General features: G+C 50.8%; 1 protein-coding gene across 3 annotated transcripts in view; it reads right to left on the minus strand.

Annotated features, from left to right (window-relative positions):
* Nucleotides 1-20,496, minus strand: part of LOC135906656 (protein tiptop-like) — a 455,200-nt gene that overhangs the window by 48,585 nt on the left and 386,119 nt on the right. Inside the window, exon 1 of one of the 3 annotated variants that reach the window (XM_065438187.1) lies at nucleotides 4,228-4,320. The exons of 1 other annotated variant lie outside the window; for it this stretch is intronic. In XM_065438187.1, the coding sequence (XP_065294259.1) occupies nucleotides 4,228-4,312 (85 nt within the window). In that variant the 5' untranslated portion in view covers nucleotides 4,313-4,320. Of the gene's footprint in view, nucleotides 1-1,940; nucleotides 2,074-4,227; nucleotides 4,321-20,496 lie in introns of those variants that run through there. One more of the 3 variants, XM_065438195.1, reaches the window with a different exon arrangement.

A 20,496-nucleotide genomic window follows, 5' to 3' on the forward strand; every position in this document is an offset into this window, starting at 1 on the left:
CGCGAGGCGCGCACCTGTGCACCAAGGCATTGCGTCGCCTCGGGTGGCACAGTTCGCGGGCCGCCGCTCGATGCAATCGCGACAGTGCATTGTCTCGAGGCCCGACGTCACCTGCTGTCTTGTCTCATACAGAACGGCGCCGCAGGACAGCTTTGGCGACCGGTAAGAAAAGGTGCCGAGCAAACATGAGCCTCCCTCAGACTCCCTTTGTTTTCTTTTCCCTCCTGCCACGGGATCTCCTTGGAAATCACATGGCTGACGCATGCGAATACAAAGAGACGTGTAAGTGACCTGCGAAATACAATGTCACGGGAGTGAATACGAGCGACAGCAGGCCTGCGACCAATCCAAGCGTACACGATTCGCATTCAAGGAAGACGCCCTCTGTGCAGCACGCAGACAAGCAACACGTGGGAAAGAAAAGGTGCAAATGAGAGGGACGCCTAGTTTTCTTTTATGCAATCGTATGAATTGTGCTAACTGGGTTGGTTAACTAAACTTGGAATTAAGAACGTTAAGCAGAAAAAAGAAAGAAAGAAGAAAAAACGCCGAAATATGATTCCTATTACGTGCGAATCCAGTAGGCGTGTCTACTGCACAGAAGGTATACAGCGGGCGCCATGGTTAGGAAGGAAGTTGGTTACGCAAGTCAAGGTGGAAGGCGAACAGCCCAGGAAAAAAGCCCAGGAGAAAAGACAAAAGACCAAACAGTCCTTATTTACTTTGTAAGACGTAATCGGAAGCACCAGCTCGAGAAGCCGGTATGCTACAGTTTCTCAGCTGTTTTCACTGCTAGTGCGTCGACCCCATCGTTGTGGCCGGGTTCATTAACTGATTTCGCCCGGCCCGGAGCGCTTTCAGCGATCACTTTCACGGTGACTTGGCACCCGAACAGTGGCCGGGAGATGGCGACTTCGTCCTTATCGGCGACAATATGCACACGTGCCACGGTAATTGCGGATCACTGTAACGTTAATTGCTTCCGGCGCAAATCGCATGCAGTGGCGAACGGTGCGAGCAACCACAGGATGTCGCGCGGTGTAACACAGTGCAGTGTACACGTCCGCTGGCGGCCCATTCCATCGTCCTCGTGTGCGGGGCAAGCCCAGCAGAAACCGCCTCGCTCAAAGCGAGCCAATACATACAGAGATATAGGCACGCGATACGGCCGGGTCCCGCGGTGATACATTTAGAGCACATCTTTCTACTATAGCTACTGTCGGACCGCAAGGTGAGGGCGCGCTGACGTCCGACAGTGGGCGAAGCCACAGCCCTCTTCTTTATTCGCGGACACTTGCGTTTCCGGTTTCAAAGCAACAAAATAACACTAATTACCGCAAGGCGGTTCAACTGGGCAACGTCTATCAGCGCCGCGGTGACCGATAAGCCGCGGTGCCCCGACTTTTATTTTGAGCGCGGCGTTTTAATGGGGTTCCCCGCGCGCGACCATGTAGAGGACCAGTTCGCTGTATCGGTCATGGCAGCGCCGACGGTATTGTTCCGTCTCGCTCTCGACGCGGCTCCGCGAAGGAGGCAAATTAAAACATCAACGTCAGCGCGCGCATGCTTCCTCGCCCCAGTCTGTCGGCCACATTTTGGCAGCTCGAGGAAGGCAACCAGAAAAACTGGTCAGCTTGCCATCTGTCCCGAGACCTCCTCCTCGCCGCTAATTTATTTTAAAGATCAACCGGGCAACCCCGTTGAGATAACTGAACCGGAAAGAAAAGGGGGATTCTCGAAAACCAGACACGTCGCGGTATTTATTGCGTCTTCGCCGCGGCGCGGGGGTTAAGTCGGTCCGCGCCGTTGTGGGTAAAAGATGTACTTCCCCGATCTCGCGCGTCCCCGAGCAACCGCCACGCAGTGCGCGCAGGGCGGCGGCGGCGGTCCAGGGGAGCACAGCCGGAAGTGAGCCGAGCGGAACAGGAAATTGCACTCACCTTTCCCTCTCGTTTGCTCCCCCGTGCCGTTTCTTTCGCGTCCATTCCCTCCTCACCGCTGGGCGACGCCTCGTAGCAGCCCCAGGGTCGCGCAATTAACACTATCTGGACCGAGCGGAGGCATGGCCGCCATTTTAAGGTCTACGCCAGCCGATAATGAAGACAAGGAAAATTAACGTCCACATACGCTAAGCGTGGGCGCACGCAGGAGCGTCAGTTGCCGCCGGGAAAAGGTTATCAGACGACACGAGCGCATTTCTAGGAAGCACGAATGTGCAGATCAATCCCAAATTGTCGCTCGCATTGTAGCATAGCGACAGTTTCTCTTATTAAAAAAAAATAATTAATAAATAAAAAAGAAAAGAAAGAAGAAAAAAGACGAGAGAGAGAGTATGCTTACAGTTGCGACTTCTGGGATATACGCGCAAGTTTCTTCGACAGCAGCACGAGTGACAGTAGCGACGCAATTCCTTTGAGATTGTGATCACCGTCAGTACAGAATGGGAAATCCTCAGTAAGCACCTTCTCGCGTGACTAGCGCTTTCATATCTATAGCAGTTTGTCGCATGTAAACTGCAGCCTTACACGCGGCACTAACTCGTTGTAATGTAAGTTTTATAGTTTGTATTTCCACTGTAATCTGAAGGTTCGAAATGAATCGCCGCCCATAATCTTCTCGAAATGCAAAGCTGCATCTGGGCACGAGCGGGGATTTTCTGCTGGAACAATTTTCTGCGGATGGCAGACCGTTCGCGAAACATTGCTAAAATTGAAATTTTGCGAAACTTAGCTCGTTTAGAGCAACATGCTAGACATTTTCGAGGTGCATGCTCTGGTGCGCTTTTTATGCCCATAAATGCGCGACACCCCCAAAACTGCAGCGAATATACGTGTCCACACCACACTGCTATCTAGCGAGCATGCTTAACCGGAAACCAGAACCCGCAACGTATACTCATGTATAGTCAAGAACTCAGCATCACACACATATACCTCATGGCATGAATATTGCCGATATTTCGCAGTCGTCCCGAGATTTACCCGCAGTGGTTGCTTAGTGGCTATGGTGTTGGGCTGCTAAGCACGAGGTCGCAGGATCGAATCCCGGCCGCGGCGGCCGCATTTCGATGTGGCCAAAATGCGAAAACACCCGTGTATTTAGATTTAGGTGCACGTTAAAGAACCCCAGGTGGTGCAAATTTCCGGAGTCCCCCACTACGGCGTGCCTCATCATCAAATTGTGGTTTTGGCACGTAAAACCCTATAATTATTTTTCTTACGTCCCGAGGTTTGTAACACAGGTGCTACGACGTGCCCATAGCGAAAGGCTGCGATTCATGGTCACCCGATTCATGGCCGATCCAGAGTATGTTGCTACATTTCCCTGAGGAACAACCAATAACCCAGCCAATCATCCTCGTAGCACTGAGGTGTAATCATGAGGTCAAGGTGCGAACTTGTGCTTTTCTTTTTCCAACTATCGGTCACGTGAGAATTCACACGTCACCGTGAAGCCCACATAGTGTCCATCAAGTAGACACCCCTAATTAAAGAAAAATAGATATATGAATAATAAGTGCCGGTAGCACACGGTATGATGAAATAGTGGATGAGAACCGCTGACATGACATCTGAAGCCCAGACACCGCATACAACCGCGCAAAATCTGGAAATCGGCATTGCGGTTAGTCTGCCACAAACGAGAAGGCGTTTTCTTTTCGTTTTTTTTTTCCCCTAAAATCTATATTATACACACACAGTGGTATAAAGAATACCTCCAGAAAGGAGCCCGCAGTAGTATTTTGCTATCGTTCTTCAGTTCTTCCCACAGGAGACACCGACGTACTGACGAACCCATAGGTTACTGACGTACCACGGCGCTGGCGATTCGGCGCGAAATTAAAGAAACAGAAGTTTGGCTTTTAATTTCGCTTCCAATAGCCAACCTCTTATCGCAAACATAACGAAAAATAAAGTTATAAAGACATCATTTATCAATGTAAAACCGATTTAGTGTCTCGAGAGTTAAGTGTCCTTCCCTTTACACTACCTAACACAGATATTATATGAGGTGCTTTGCTGTAATAGAATTTATTACCCACCAGAGCTTGACCATCTGTCGGCCTGTTGTCTACCTTCCAATACATAATCAACTCTATCTGCAAGTCTTGCTCAATGCAGAGTGCGCGTCCGTTTATGAGTATATCGTTGGCTGAAACCAGATCTGTAAGCAGTGATGCCGTATGGAAAGCAAGGATGGAATGCGATGAATATCAACGAGACTAACCTAGCTGTGCGCAAGGAATGAATGGTGGGATAATTGCTTGCCTGACTGGGAAGATACGAAGAGGTCGAACGAAAAAAAAAAGCATACGTTGCATAAAAGCTCCCTTCTTCACCTTCTGCCAGGAACGCGACTTGTGGCAGCTGCGAGGTAAGCGGCGTATTGTGTTTCCCGCCACCATCTTCCTGGCGTGGGCGCTCCTCTCTCCCACGCTGTGTTGCGCGAGACCAGCGGCGCTGTTTCAACGAGCATTGTTCCTCACCATTTCACAGAAGGCGCTAAATGACAATTACGATTACAGCTGCCTACTTGGCTTCCTCACACGGCGCGAAAATCGTGCGGCCGCACGCAACCCGACCAGCGCCGGCATTTCGCCGTATCCGACCGCGAGTTGAAAGACGGTTGAAAGGACACAGAATAAATAAGAGACAGGTGACGAACCGAACTCTAATTACATATGGCAGGTCAAATATCAACGGTTTCATTTCTGCTTACGGCTGGAAGTTGCGCAAAACGAGAGGAAATCGTGCCTTCCGCATGAGCGGAGGCGCAACACTGAAACGACCAGCCTCAATCACCGCGGGGCGAACGGAGGGACTTGCGCTGCCGCGGTAAATGCGATAAGGAGGCCCGCGGGAAGCCGCGCGGCTGCCGGTGGCATTCACAGAACGCGGCCGCCGCCAACGGGTGCCGTCCCCGCGAGAAGGCGCGATCCGGGAGGCGAGACCTGGGAAGGGCTTTAGGCGAACGCCGAAATGTGCGATACAACCGTGGCTGCACAGCGCGCGCCCGCACCTGATTTTTCCTTATTTATTTTTCTTCCTTGAACGAAAGAGCGCAAGGCCCCCCGCACCAGCTCCTCCTCGCAGGCCCTCATTCGTTAGGCTGCGCGCGAGAGAGGAGGAAAGGAAGTGTTTTTCAGACACGGCGGTGTGAACACACAACGGCCCATCGTACTGAAAGGCTCGCGCGGAGTGACTTGTAGACCGGCGTAAAAATAGAGGGAGTGAAACGTAAAAGGAAAACTAAAAGAAAAAAAAGAGAAGACTGGGTGCAGGTAAAATGGCAGCGCGGTGGCGGCCGTATTAAGAGGCGCGAGAAGCAACGGAAACGGTGGCGCTTGAAAGGCTCATTAAGCGAGTCGTCGTCGCATGTGGCGCCCTCGCATTTGGCAGGTGGTTAGTGCATCCTGCCGCACAGAGACACGCGCCGGGTCAAATGGTCTCTGCGGGTCATTAGGCAGCGGCAGCGCTCCCGCGCCGACGTCGCCTCCCTCGCACCACTTCGCCCCCGGTGTCCCGGGCGCTGCGGGCGCGGCGTTCGGGTGGCTAACCTTTGCGCCGAAGGCAGCTGCCACCGCGCACAGAATGTCGCGCGCCGCGCGAGAGTGATTTGCACCGCGCGGCCGCCTATTCCATCACACCGCCGCCTACCGCGCTTCAGTTAACCCCTCTCGCCGAGACCTACAGAAAAATAAAAATGATATACATAGCGAGAACAGAGAGGGAGAGGCATTCGACTGACCGTGGCCTCAGCAGAAGGTCGAAAGAGAGAACAACATTGAGACCGCTGAGACCGTATTCGTGATTCCGCCGCGCAGTCTCGCTGTCGAAACTACGGGGGAAAGAAATGAAAAAAAGAGAAGGCTGTTTCCGTCTTTGGCGTTTGTTAGTTCTTGCCATCAGAGCCACCACTCTGAAGTGGTAAGTAAAGGAAAACGAATGGAGAGCTTAGTCTAAAGAATCAAAATGTTGCAGTTATCTCGCTGGTTAAACAAAGGGATGGAAACATGGACACACGAAAGTCTGAATATAGAAAAAAACTTTATCTAACTTTATGAGAACCACTACGGCATCGTTCGCTATAGCGAACACTGCGCGGTTATCGGAACTCTCTCCCCAGACCGGCAGAAACTCCCGCGGCGCGGCAAGTAGCGTTGATCACGAGAACAGCGTAATATTTGTACTACAAACAATGCCCTACTGTTATAGCCGCAAAACATTGTGATGACGGGATCATCGTGTAAGTGCCACGAAGCATGAAAGAAACATGAAGCTCTATAAGGGCAGTATGATAAGTACGACATTCCACTTCAACCGCGGTAAAAAAGAAATCGACGAAAAGCATGCCCCCGGGCATGCAATCAGCACAGTCAAACTACGTCAGACAATGCCGCACGGAAATACGAAATGACATGGCGTGCAGCGTGGCAATGCAAGGGGCTAGAACAAGGCCCGTGACGCAGCACTCGTCGACGAAATGTCGTAAAATAATAGACTAACCCTAGCCATAAAATGGGGCGCGTTCTCTCATCGGGATTCGGGCGCAGAGCGTGGTCCAGGTGAAAGCATGGCCAGTTCATGTCTTGTTTAAGCAGTTAACGACTTAACTGTAGGCGGCAATAAAGACTGGCGCACTTAACGCGGCACTTAAACGTGTATGACGTGAGGTGGGGCAAGTGTGGGATCCCAAGCAGGAGCCCATTCGCACTGAGATCTGTCACTTTTCACTAAGTGGCCTCAGGAGGAGAAAGAAAGAAAAAAAGAATGAAGTAAAGCGAGCGACAGGAGATGGGAACCGCGGGGTTCCGCACCCTTAAGGAAAGGTCTCTCGTGGCTCTCGAGTAACGCCTGCCCACCGATCATAGCGAACGCGGCATACGGGGCTGCGCACTGGGAATCGGGCGAGTATGTTGGCTAGTGCGGGCCCGGCGCGAGCTCGGAAATGGAGCCAAATGGAGAAGCATCAATCAGCCGCGCAGCTCTCACGTCAGGAGGCAGCAGCTCGCGAGGAGGGGGGCGAGACACCCACCTGAACGGCGCTCAGACCCTTCGGCGAAAGCCCATCTTCTTTGAACGGGGACCTCAAAGAAAACCGCGGACGAATTTTTCAAGCTTGAAACGGCTCGGCCCCAACAATCGCAAGATAAATACGCCACATATTCTGGCTAACATGCGACTCCTCAATGGGGACGCGAGGCGGTGGACTAAACGCTGCCTGCGACGAGGGGGAGGGGGGGGGGGAGTCGAGCTGCACGCTGACGGCGAGGGAACAGAAGAAGGGAAAAAAAGAAAGAAAGAAAAGGGGTTGTGACACGTTCCCGAAAAGGCGATATAAATGACCCGCTTGATCAGCTCAAGGAGTTGAGGTGAAACCCTAACCGAGAGAAACGCAGCGTTGTGTATTCGAATTTGCCCGGTGTGTGCACCCTGGCCTGTGTCTCCCCCTCCCCCGTCGGCGATGGTGGCCAACAATGAGGTCATTAGAGGCTGAGGTCGCCGAAGATAAATTCCGCTCGCGCTGGGGGCACAAAAAAAAAAGAAAAAGAAAGAGCAGGACCCGGCTGAATGCGCAGAGCGATCGGCTGCCGAGCCGGCTTCTCCCGGCTGAAGAGAAAACGCGGGGAACGCCGTCGAGCCAGGAATCGGGAAAGGCGAGCGCCGCTGACACGTTTATGGATGCACGACGCTTTGTTGCCTTTACGAGGAAAAGCCAAACCGTTTACGCCCCGCTTTTGTCCGCGCAACTGCTTCGAGCAGCAGCAGCAGCAGCTCTACGAGAGAAGTGAGCGTGTGTGTGTGTTTGTACATATATATATATATACCTTGTTCACGCATCCCAGTCTCTTTCGGCGCGTCCGCAAGCGACGCGTTCGATGAACTACTAAAAGAAGAAAAAAAAATGAGGGAGGCAACTGCCTAAGCAGCAGCAGCAGCAGCAGCTCGCATTCGGGAAAAGCACTTCGGTACACTTCTCCGTGCGAGAGCGTCGACGTAACTGGCCCATGGGCCCGGGCGCGGCTCACCACGTGCGCTGCAATCTTGGCAGCACGAGGCTCGTTGCCGGGGCACGGTACCGCTCCCTCATCTCATCTGTGTACATCCTCAAGGTCATCCGACAGCTCACAAGATTTCAACTTTGGGCTGATTGCAACCTGAGAGTATACCCCGGCGCTCAGCAAAAGCTGCCATCTCGGCAGCTGGAAAGTCGATGCTGCTGCATTTCCTGAATGTTTATTGTTCATTGATGTACTCTCTCGACTTATCAGGAATCGTATAGCGCCTATACCTTTCGCGGCCTCGTGGCCTCCCTGTCGCTTATCGCGTAACGCAAGCGCATCGATTTGCCGGCTAGAACGTTAAGTCCTGCATTTATGCTGGGGTTTGCGCAAACCTGAGGTCGATATGCACATTCAAGTTATGTACTCTGCCTTTCGTTTAATTTTAGTACACTCTGTTGCAAATTCGGTCTTACTGCTACCCGCCCTCTATTCACGCCAGAAAGAAATCAAAGTTACATGAACACGAAAAGGAACTATTTATTTAAACTTACATAACGAAACAAACAATGAGCGCAATGCCTTCGTTCACAAACTTTACAGCTGGCCGCCATCTCTTAAAGGGGCACTAAAGTAAAACACTAAATCCGCTTAGAGGGATAAAGCGTTCTTTGAAAACTCTGGTTATCGCTAATTTGGAAGTAACAGGTTGATTATTGCAAGAGAAAATCAATCAATCAATCTTTATTTTCAGTCCGTCAATGATACAATGAATGATACAATATGATACAATACAATGATACAATGATACAATGAAGGTCAATGTTTCAGTTCTTCAATTTCGCGCCGAATCCACAATGCCGGTATGCCACAGTGACGTCACGGATTTCAAAGTAATTTGTCGTATTTAGGTCGCGTTGCCTCAGCAAAAGGTCCCACAACTCGCCACGTTCAATCTTTGGCTCCTTTAGAACACAATGTAGTCGATCTTTACCTCTGAATACCTTTACCTGGGCCCTATATATAAGACGCTGTGAAAATCCATCACGTTGAAGCGAGCTGGTGCGTTAACTTCAAGGAGGCGTCGCCACCCGTCTCTTGTTATTGCGCTTCTTTTGGCTAACCAAGACTCTTACCGTGGTAATAGTGGGGCTCTTGACATTGTAGAACGGTGATTTACTGATACAGAAGGAATAATTTTTCACTTTTTCACTTTTTTCGCATCGTCTTATGACAGACATGCTGCAGCATTCCGTGCAACTCTCGCGAAGACTTCGCTACTTTGAACTGCAAAAACACAACTGATCAAGCTTCTAAGTGAGCCATGGGTATCAAGCAAGAGCCATAGGATATTTCTCGTGACAGCAACAAAATCAAAATACCCGACTGTACCGTCTGCCACCAGTTGTTACGGGGACAGGGTTTTGGCGACTATTCAACATCGTCTGCTTGGAGCTCGAACCACGTTGACCATCGGAGAAAGTTGGGCAGGGAATATGAGGTTATGTAAAAACAATAACGGAAGTTTAATACATCGTTAAGGGTGAGCGGTGCGCTCTAAGACAAAATAAAAATAAAATAATACGGAAACGTTCGGCGTGCGGCTCCTCCACGCATGGGCAGAGAAGATCAGTTCGTGGCGTCTCGCTAGCCTTCTTATACCCTACACCATCCGGGCAACCTCATTCTCTCTTGCTCCCTAGTAGTGGGCCTTGTCAGCACGCTGGTCAACGCACATAGACAAATACGGAGAGAAACCACTGTTGTGGCTTAGGGTGGCGTTATGGCAAGGAATTCACCAAACTCAATGACGAATACGTCCGGTAGTAGGAATGAAGGAAAAATGGTTTATTGCCTTAGTTACACGGCTCCAGTAACGTAACTTGCTCCATGCAGGAGCAAATTAAACGTCCGAGTTCACATCAGGACCCTCAGCCCTACTACACGAAGTCTCCGATTTTAATACCGTCGTCTTCCCTATAGGCGAGTCGACTAGGGAATCTGAAGACTGCGAATCTGACTGAGGAATCTGAAGACACGCCGCGTCGACGGTTGGATAGGCGCTGATGGATGGGTGGGCGTTTGCCTCGTGCCAAATGTCTAAGTAACTGAGAATCCAAGGTTGTCGTCGTTCTTCGGTAGCATTTGATGTTGGCTCTTTTCCTTATTAGTTCAGGCCGTCAGGTAGCGGTAATGGCCTTTTGTGGACCTGTCGACAGTCGGTGTCCAGGTCGCGTTGACGTCTGGATAGGCGCTGATGGATGGGTGGGAGTTTGCCTCGTGGCAAACGTCTAATTAACGCCTTTGTGGCGTTGAAACGTAACACCACACCCTGGGGTAGAAGTTGTGAGCGTATAGCTAGGTCATGTCGGGTCAGTTCACACAGAATTCGGAGAGAAACCACTCGCTGGCTTATAGGTGATGAAGGGAGGACAGAGGAGAGTAGGATTCGCATTGGTGCAAAACCCAGTCGCACACACCCGAGGAGGTCTTTTCATGTTGACGAGCGTGACGATGAGGCACGTCGTGTCTCAGGCGTTTGGCATCCGTTTCATTCGTGGTCGCAAAAAGTGAACCGTAACACGACTCATTTGTTTTTCATCTGAGGATGGCTTCTCTGTAGTCTTTGTCGTGAAAGTTATTTACTCGAAACAGGAGTCCGCGAATTACGGAAAGCGATGTTTGTGCACAAACTGCTCCGTAGCGGAAGTATTGGATCGCCTCTTGCAGGCTATATGAGAATTTTGCCGTATGTCGCTCAGGGGGAAAGTAATGCATTGTTCCAACTAATGGACCAGTGAAATGTGAACATTGAATGACCAATGAACACTTAACAAGGAGTGAACAAAACTAGTGAAACGATGGGCTCAATTATTTTAGCGTTTTATTTTTATACTCTTGAGTACTTTACACGAACTTACGAGCGTAGGTTCCTTATTTCCCAATCGAGTATACGTCTATTCTCACTGAGCCCACTCAGAGTGAATGTGCTCCATTGAAGGACACGACAACTCCCGAAAATTGACCTAAATACGGTACGAGCAGCCACTCCGGCGAAACGATTTCCCGACACTTCATTTGCTCTAACACCGTAAGAACGCATCGCATACGTAAATTTAGCGAGCATATCGATCGCGCGCCTCTTGTGACTCGCTGAAATTAATTCACATTCGCGCCTCCACGCGAAAGCTATCGCAGAGCTGGGTACGGGGCAAAACCGAGGCACCGTTCCTTATTGCCCGCTTTGCGAATTCTCGGAAAGCCGCGGCGCGTGCATACAAGCACAGTGCCCAACGAGGTCCCACGCGCGATGGCCGCGCGCTACCCGAGGGCGGCCGTTGCTTCGCAGACCACGCAGAGTCACCGCTGGCTGGGCTGGCCGCGGGAGTAAAGTAATCCGCATGTTCGAGGGCGCACGACCCGTACAGCGCGTAAAACAGAGAGAGAGAGAGAAGGAGGTTTATAGAGCAGGAGCCTATGAAAATAAGTATTAGCAGCGAGCGCAAAGACGCCGCAAACAGGCACACGCTATAGAACACGACAAGGCGTTATCCATTAGAAATGTGGGCTCGACGAGCGAGGCATTAAGTTTCGGGGAACGAAAAAGAAAAAAACCTGAAAGAGGTCACCCGCTTCGCACGGTTAGACCCAGAAAGTAAGACAAATGTCGGCTCATTCGACATCACCCGAGGAGAGGCACAGGTGCCACCACCGCTACAGTTCTGATCTGCAACTACAATCTTGCGCAGAACGGAATATCAATCACTTCGCTATAGATACGAGCGCCGAGCATTTCGAAAGAGTTCTCCGCAAACTTATTGCTTTATTCTTCTATCCTTTCTTCCAATGCCTGGCGTTCACCGAGCCTTGCAAATCCTTTCTCGCCGCGCCAGCGGTCTTTCATAGCCCGTTCACTGATGTCGCGCAGTCCTAAAACAGTCATCCAACAGGGAAGAGAGTGAGAAGGTAGGGAGGGGTCGAACTACCACGCGGAGCGGTTCGCCTGTTACCCTCTGCGCTCTCGTCGCTGTGCGTGCCCCCCTTGAAGAGCACAGCGCGGAACGACGAGACGCGAGTGGAGGAGAGCGTACGCGCGGCCAGCGCGCGCGCCGAAAGAGCTGACTTGGTCCGGCGTCGGTCGCGCCTCTGTGCGTGTGTGTGTGTGTATGTGTGCAGCGAGGCAGCGAACAGCGGTTCCAAAAGGCGCGCCATGCGACCGCTGCCACACACACGCGGAGGGGAGCGAAGGAACTTGCGGAGCCGGCACTTTTCTTTCTATCTCGTGTTCTCCCTCCCCGGAGTACGTCAGAGAACTCGTCCGAGGGAAATTTAAGGCGCAGGTGATAGGCGATGAGTGATGCGCGGCCTCCATCGGCTGATTGCGGCAACCGAAAGGGGAAACAAGTGGCGGACGGCCCCTGCGGGGACGTCCTCGGCGAAAAGAGAGCCCTGAGACACGGCCCAGATGGACGCGCGGCGAGCGGAGATAGCGTGCCAGCTCGCGATGGTCGCGGCAGCGCCTGCGTTGGTGAATTCCTCTTTTACCTGTATTTTTTTGTTTTTCCCCGGGATATGGACCCCGCCTGCGGAGGGCCGCGGAATCGGCACCATACGGAGAGGTGCGCCCGCAAAGTCACTTCAGAGCTACGCTATCAATCCCGTGTTCAACGCTGCAGTGGAAGCTCGCGAGACGCATACGCTTTCCTTTCCCGTCACGTCGACTCCGCGTCGGGCGTCATAGATCCTCCGTCCCTCGTGAAGGGATCCCGGCGCCGGGAAAAGCCCGTTCGACAGTAACTTTTGGCATGCTCCTGTCAGCCTTCCGCTGAGTAACCGAAATAACAGTCGCGCCGCGTAAAACGGTTAGGTAAAGCTACATCTCGGCGGCAGGCACGTCACGCGCGCCTCTCTCCGCTATCAGCCGCCATCGTTTCGATAAGGTTCACCTGCGGAAAAGAGCCGGGGAGCAGTATCGGCTTCCGGCAACCGCCGATGGTACAAAACGGACCCGTTTCTCAAGCGTGCACTGTCCGCAGTGCATACGCAGGCGGACAGTGCATACGCGCATCGCCTTAGGACGTGCTGCGCCGATACCGCGGCGGCCGCTATAACTCAGCAGGCGTCGCGGGAGCCGCATGTGCGACGAACCATTCATAATCTGGCTTGTACTGTTACTGCGGAGTGTAAATAAAAGAAGGAAACAACGAAACGAGTTCTACAGATGTGTTCTGCGGCGCCACGTTTGTGAAGCGGCGGCAGCGCCGAGCGTGCAGGAAAAGGAGCGCCGCACGAGGAAGACCGCGCCGCCAACATCACGGACCGGAGCGACCGAAACCAGATCGAGCTCATCAGTTCCATCAATCACGCGGAGCCAGCCCCAATATAAGCGCCACCGACTCCACTGCGTCCCACTTTTGTTTCCAGCGCCGCCGCGCGAGACATGACTTATTCAGACGAAGCAGCTTGACCCTTAACTCGGTGCAGCCAAGGTGGCAGCAGCTCCCAAGCGGCCATTCCTTCACGCGCAGCGCGGGCCCTCTTGTACGAATGGGCCGGCGAGCGTCTCGCTGGCTGAGCACTTGTGAAGGCTTCATACTCCGGCCGTGTACGTACTGTCCGAGATTTCAAGCGTATCCTGTCATCCCACCGCCAGCATTAGCCAGCACGTACTCTAAGGGTTAGTCCCTCCAAACACTTATACGGCAAAAAAAAAAAAGAAGAGTTGCTTTAAATGCTCACAAATCTATCAAAGCTCAGATAACCGATCAACAAAAATTAAAGACCAAGTACAGATACAAATTACATTAGAGTAAGGCAGTTCGCAAGCTTCAGCTCAGCTTGAAATATAGCTTCGGCCTTGTTAGCTTACGCGGCCGAAATTCTTACAAACCAGTACATGTCTCCCGCTGAGTCGAGCAATAAAATGTGTTTGCTTGTTTGTTCGTCTTTGAGCGCGAAGATAGGGCATTAGGCGAAAGTTCGCTCATTATTTACCTACCACTTGTATAACTTGACCTGTTTGGGCATTGTAAGTCAGCATGCATACAATAAGTGTTCATGTTTAATCACAGTAAAATATACGTACTTATTCGCATAATAAGTCAGTTCTTAAAGAGAGGGAAGGGAACAGAAGGATGAACAGGGAGTTAAACAGCTACTATATGCGCACATCTGATTCACTACGCTACGCATGAGTGAGGGATGAATAAATAAACGACAAATATTTAATAATGTATATTGACACTTATTAATCGTTTATTTAAGTCATCCGGCTTTCCGGGTCCTTCTATCTTTCTTTTGTAAGCTTCCTGTCACTTGTTTCCATTCTTTCTGTACTTTTAACTTTTCCATTGCCGCGGGGCAGCTCATGTGTCCGCGAAAGGCGAGACAATTAATTACGATATTCGTGGCTTTCATGACTATCTGGTTTATTACAACTACTGCTACTACAACTACTATATTACTACTACAACTGTGCGCATGATCCGGGCTGAGCATCACGACACGTGTACAAGCTCTCACTAAGGCTAGTCGATTTGATGGCAGTAACAACATTAGAGGGCGTTCTAGCTAAGAGCGCTGCCCCAGTGTTCAAAAATTTTTTTCTTTTCAAAAATGTTCTTGGATTCAGGCTGTATGATATACTAACAGAGGAACACTGTCGTAGCCAGGATAGTGGCGCCGTTCGAAAGTAGGTGATATGACTGCTATAACGACGTACTTAACTATATATATAGCTTTGTTGATCACTCGTATATAATTTTGAATGCAAGTAACTTTGACGTTTTTTTTTTCTTTTGGTGGTGGTGGTGGTGGGGGGGGGGGGGGGCGGAGGCTGTTGCATAATCGTCAATGAAGAACTGTGCTTAAAATAGTCGCCCTCCAGAATAGTCACCCATAATACTAAACGGCGTTCCTTTAGCCATATTTGGCGAAAGAGGTAGCGTGCATTTATATATCACATACATATTACAGGGTGTCCTAGCTAACATTAGCCAGAGAAAAAATATGCGAATGCCACGTAGCTGGACACAAACATGGTAATGCTGTTTGCTGTCGCTTGGAGATACTCCGATTATCCTTTTCATTATACCTAATTACGTAATTAGTCCTCCTTAATTAATCCACTTCTCAAATATTATAATTAGGTGAAAAGTGTCAATGAGAGAATTGCAGAGCAACATGAAAAAATCCCGATACAGCTTTCTGTTGCTCAATATGTGCGACATGAAAGTGTGTTTCTGAGCGTGAAAGAAGCCCGCAAATACACTCACAGCGCCTCGAACGGCCAGTCGCGCGGCAATTTTGCGTATCAGAAGTTTTTCATGTTGCTCCACAATTTTCTCATTGACACTTTTCATCTAATTATAATATTTGAGAAATTGATTAATTAACTGCGTCTGATTAGCTAATTAGGCGGAATGAAAAAAATAATAATTTGAGTATCTCCAAGCGACGGCAAACAACATTACCTCGGTTACGTCCAGCTACGCGGCATTCGCATATCTTTAAACTCCGGCTGAAGCGAGCTGGGACACCCCGTATACTCGGCGTGCGCGAAACACGCCTTTCTCGCAGCGAAGGATGACGGCAGCGCCATATGCAAAGCCTTCGGAAGGACGCGAACGGAGGCGTGGAGGGCGAAGCGGAAAGCGTCACTCGAAGGCCCTTTCGCGTTCGCTGCGTGCGACGGCGCACGGCTGTATAATAAACAGAGAGAGAGCTTGCGTAAGACGCTCGGCGAGGCCAATCGGCGCCGCCGGCAGGGGCCACCGAAGGGGGTGGACCTTTACAATGCCAATGAGTGGCGGCACGAGAGTACCAGCGAGACGAGACGCAAGGTGGGCCAGCCCGCGACTGACAGCTCACTCGAGCGGCCCCCGGCCACGACTCACGCGGACAGCTGCCAAGGGGGCAGCGGCCCTCGCGCCGCCAAGCCGCCTCCCGGCGCAGCCGTCAAACGTCAGGCGCACGTCCCCCTCTCTGAAGAAGGTCCGTCTCCTCCCGGTACGCCTCGAGAGCCACTTGGCGCGTTTCAAGCCACCTCCTCTCCCTCTCATTTTGCTCCATTCGGCACGCGCTGACGAAGACGCCTCTTAATGTGCGGTTCGATTCCCGGGCGGAAGATGCCGGCACGCCGGCAGTCGAAAGCGCCGTCAATCGGGACGCCTTCAACGCAACTTCGCGAGCGAAAGCTCCAGACAGAGCCCCTCTACACGTAATAACTATACACTGCATCATGCAGCGCGCATTCACGCAGTGAGCACCGATGCTTGCAGGCACCCGGCTCAAAGGGTGACACACGCCGGGAAGCAGGTTTCTCGAGAGCATCATCATCGTCGTCGTGACTGTTGGTGTAATGTGCACGTTGACATCGTAAGTGATACTGGCTATTCGTTTTGGCTTAGCCAAGTAATAGGCGCGGGAAACGTAGGCAAGCGCGAAAGAAAAGGAGAAAGAAAAGGCGGTTAATATAGCCGGAACTCAATTAGGCGTATGTGGCAGAAAGCACAGCGAATTTCTTTACCCAACCAAAATATCCAATGTGTTGTACAATGGGCTTGATCGATTAATTTTGTTAAATTAGGAACTTCCCTCGTGGAAGTGCTTCAGCCATACAAGTCAGCACAGTAAGCATTAATGCCAAACTTCTATGTCAGCGCTATGGTTCGCTGCAGCAGTAATGTCTGGCAACCTGAAGACAGTTGGACGTATCGAAAGGAATAAAGAGGGACGGTGTGGGGACGGCATATTTCGTTTATTGCTCTGTGCGTAGCGATAACGCGATAATGTCAGCTTATGCCAACGGCACACATCGTCGATCGTTCTCCTCTATCTTGGAGCCATCGGAGCGCCAGAGCCAGCCGGATGCCATCGCCGCGCGCACCGCTCCTTTCCCGATGGAGCTGACCGTGCCCAGCCGCGACATTTGCAACAAACATTCGTCACGTCAAGTGCGTAGCATAATGGCCTTCGTGCCTGCCCGTGTCGGTGAAGGCCACCCTGCTGCCGCACGCACAACGGAAGTATACATGCAAGCGAGCAGATGTGCAAAGCCGAAAGTGGAGCGCGCTGAGCAGCCAACCAGAGCGCGCGGAAGGCGCGCCTCTGCAAAGGCGCCGTGGGTGCGTGCTACGCTGACTTTAGCCGTCAGCGGAGCGATCGCGTCACCGAACCGACAACCGCAAGCGGCGAGCTCGAAGTGAGACCAACGAGCGGAGTCAGAGAGAGAGAGATAAAAAAAAAAAAGAAAGCGCAGTATGCTGTGTATATATACCAGGTCCGCGACTGCCGCCGCGCGAATCTTTTCCCGACAGAACGAAAATCGCGACTGACGCGGCCGCCGCGCGCTTTCGCGGCATCACAAATAGCCAGCGGTTGCTATCCATTCTCATTATCGTCGCCCGGTGGCCAGACGGCCCGTGGATAGCTCGGGGTTACCCCCAAGATAACCGAGAGTACAACACGGGCATATATTCGGGAGAGCCGGCCTTCGCACGGCACCGAGGTGCATGTTGGAGACAAGTGGAGGTGCTGTTATTGACCGCGGTATAGTGACACTCGTCAAAAAGAAGACGGAGAAGGAAACTGTGCACAGCTTCCATATATAAACATCATACACTGCACACATGTACATAGACCATATGCATGTCATGAATGGAGGATCACACAATAATTTTTAGCAAGCTCAGCGTATACACGCATATGTATCCGAGATGCCATAAGTACGAGCAGAGTGCTTGAAGGACTCTGGTACGAGTGACTCAAACCACTGGGGCGGACGTACCCCAAGCCCAAGGCAATACAAGCCCCGTTGCCACTGTATACCATGCGTCATTTATTTATTTTTATTTATTTAACAGTGGAAGTTAGTAACTGAACAGCAGATAGGAAATACAACAGGTGAAATGCATAAGGCACTTTCACCCATTTGAGGCATACGAAGTAAAATCTGCAATGCGTCGCAGTATCGGTGCGGCAAGGGCTATTTGTGCCGTGGCTGCAGGAGGTTCAAGTACGGCCTTCCTAAATTTCAGGACCAGGGATCCCACCATGGCGCCACAATTTCGTTTTCGGATTTCTCGCGGTGTTTACACACTGAGTGCATTTGTCGACCAAGCAGCTCTCATCTTCTTCGTCTATCTCCTAACTCTTGAAGAGTGCAGTTTTGTCACAAGGTAGTAATTTTTTTATTCTTGTGGAAATTTAACGCTGTGTCGTTGACGCTTTTCTGACAGATCGAACGTTACGCGCGCTTCAGCGTTTACAGCGTAGGGAATCGCCGGACGCAGGTGGACATCCTGATACTAGAAAGGAAATTCCCAGATAAATTATGAGGGCCATCAAAGGTGTGTTCGAATAAGTGTGTCATTTTCTTTTTTTCTTTTTAGTGTAGGTCACGAACCGACTTTCTTCTGTGTGGATCTATGGTCTTTGTAAGCTACATTTACATGAACCCGATAAAGCCGGGTCGCGGTCAGCCGGTCGGAAACCTGTAACCGGGTTCGTGCAAACACTATAGCGGTTCGGGCTGCGTCGAAGTGAGCTCTGTCGACCAGGCTAGCAAGGGGTGGTTTCTCTCGCCCAACCCTCTTGGCAAGAAGCATGTAAATTCGGTCGGGTCGGGTTAGGTTATCTCGCGTCTTCAAGTTCGAACTGCTCGCATCGCGTTCATGCAAACGAAGCTATAGCAAGCCGCGAAGGGCGTTATCTTTGACACCCAAACAGGTCATATATAGATACTGAACCGTACTTTGGTGTGGTATACGAATAACAAACACCTCGTCACAGCGGAGGACTGGCGAGCCCGTTCTTGGGTGTGTAAGCGTTTCCAGAGGTCAGGCAAAACAAAGCACATATGTCAGCGTAATTCAGTCGACGGGTTAAATTGTAGGGCATACATAACTTCTTTGAATAGGCGCTAATTCTCCGCTCCCGAAGCCACAGTGGAAAGGAGGGCGAAGCTTCACACCAAAATCTTTAAAGAGTAGTAGTAGTAGTAGTAGTAGTAGTAGTAGTAGTAGTAGTAGTAGTAGTAGCAGTAGTAGTAGTAATAATAATAATAATAATAATAATAATAATAATAATAATAATAATAATAATAATAATAATAATAATAATAATAATAATAATAATAACTTATTTTTGTAATTGCAGTGAAATCAATCTTTGAATTGTTGCAGAAAGCTCGTATGGAATTGCAAATATGTTTCTAACAATAAACGAATTGATGTCAAAGTCTTTTTGTTTATTCATTATTATCTTTTTCAAGTTATCGCGAGGACGTTAAAGAAAGCAATTAATAAAAAAAACAGCAGTGTGATATGCCATCGCGCATCCAGCGTGCGACCTGAGCACTGCTTAATGAGTTCACTGACCTCAGATGACTTGCGCGCTAAAGGCGGCGTGGGACAAATACGACAAAGGTATCGCAAGAACGCCCTCCCATCGAAGACGCGCGCGCTTTTTCCGAACCTGTCAGTTACAACCGGGGAGACCGCGTCCGGCTTAATTCCCTGGCGTTAGTTCAGTGCAGTACCTGCAAAAGATGCTTCCGTGACTAGTGACGCAAACAAGGCATTTCCCTCAATCGTCGTTGTCTTCGTGCTCAAAAACAAGCTCAGTTAAGAATGGCAGTTGTTGAGGTGCAGTAGTTAGGCGAAAAGTCGCAGTATCGCCCGAAAGGCGAAACTGCGACTCCTCTCCCCCACTCCGGTGCCTCGCGCGCACGAGATTGAGCTGCCATCGTTGAGTCACCTTCGCACCATTTCACTCGCACATACAGCATACGGCGCGCAGCGACAAAGTTATCGCCCCCGGACTTTATACGGAACTCGTTAAAACAGACGTTTGGGCGAGTTTGTGAGGCATATTTGAAAAAGAACAGCGCGCGGTTTTCACGGGGACAAGCAGGGAGAAGGACACGGACGAGCGCTGACTTGCAACTGCTCTCCCTGCTTGTCCCTGTGAAAACCGCGCTGTTCTGTTTCAGTTATACGGAACGTTATGGCGACGACGACGGTAGAAATGCGCCCGCAGTGTCCGTATAATTGTTATCGCAATAATAGCCTAGATAGGGGTGGCCAGTGTAATCGAAGGGTTACTGCATGGGGGAAAGAAGCATAGCGCGCTGGAGGTATGCGTGCTCACGGCAAGCCGTTTGTCCTCACAAAGCAACATGCCATTAGCGCAGCACGTAGCTCTTGCGCAGTCACGACGTGTCAGTTGAATTACACCCAGTTTAATCGCAATGCAGCGTGAGAACGATGAAAAACTGCGCCGATAAATACCGGCTCGCAGAAAAAGAACATTCACAAGTACCAGAACCCAGAAACAAACAGCAACGTGTTGTGCCTGCAGTGCCAGTGATACGATATTTAATACAGGAAAAAGAAGAAAGAAAGACAAGAACGGCCGGGTGTGAAAACCGCGGCAGGCGAGCACCGGGCCCTGTACCGGCCGGAGTGCGCCCGGGGCGCGCGGTCGAGAAATCA

Source organism: Dermacentor albipictus, chromosome 1 (genome assembly GCF_038994185.2).
Source record: "Dermacentor albipictus isolate Rhodes 1998 colony chromosome 1, USDA_Dalb.pri_finalv2, whole genome shotgun sequence".
Lineage (NCBI taxonomy): Eukaryota > Metazoa > Arthropoda > Arachnida > Ixodida > Ixodidae > Dermacentor > Dermacentor albipictus.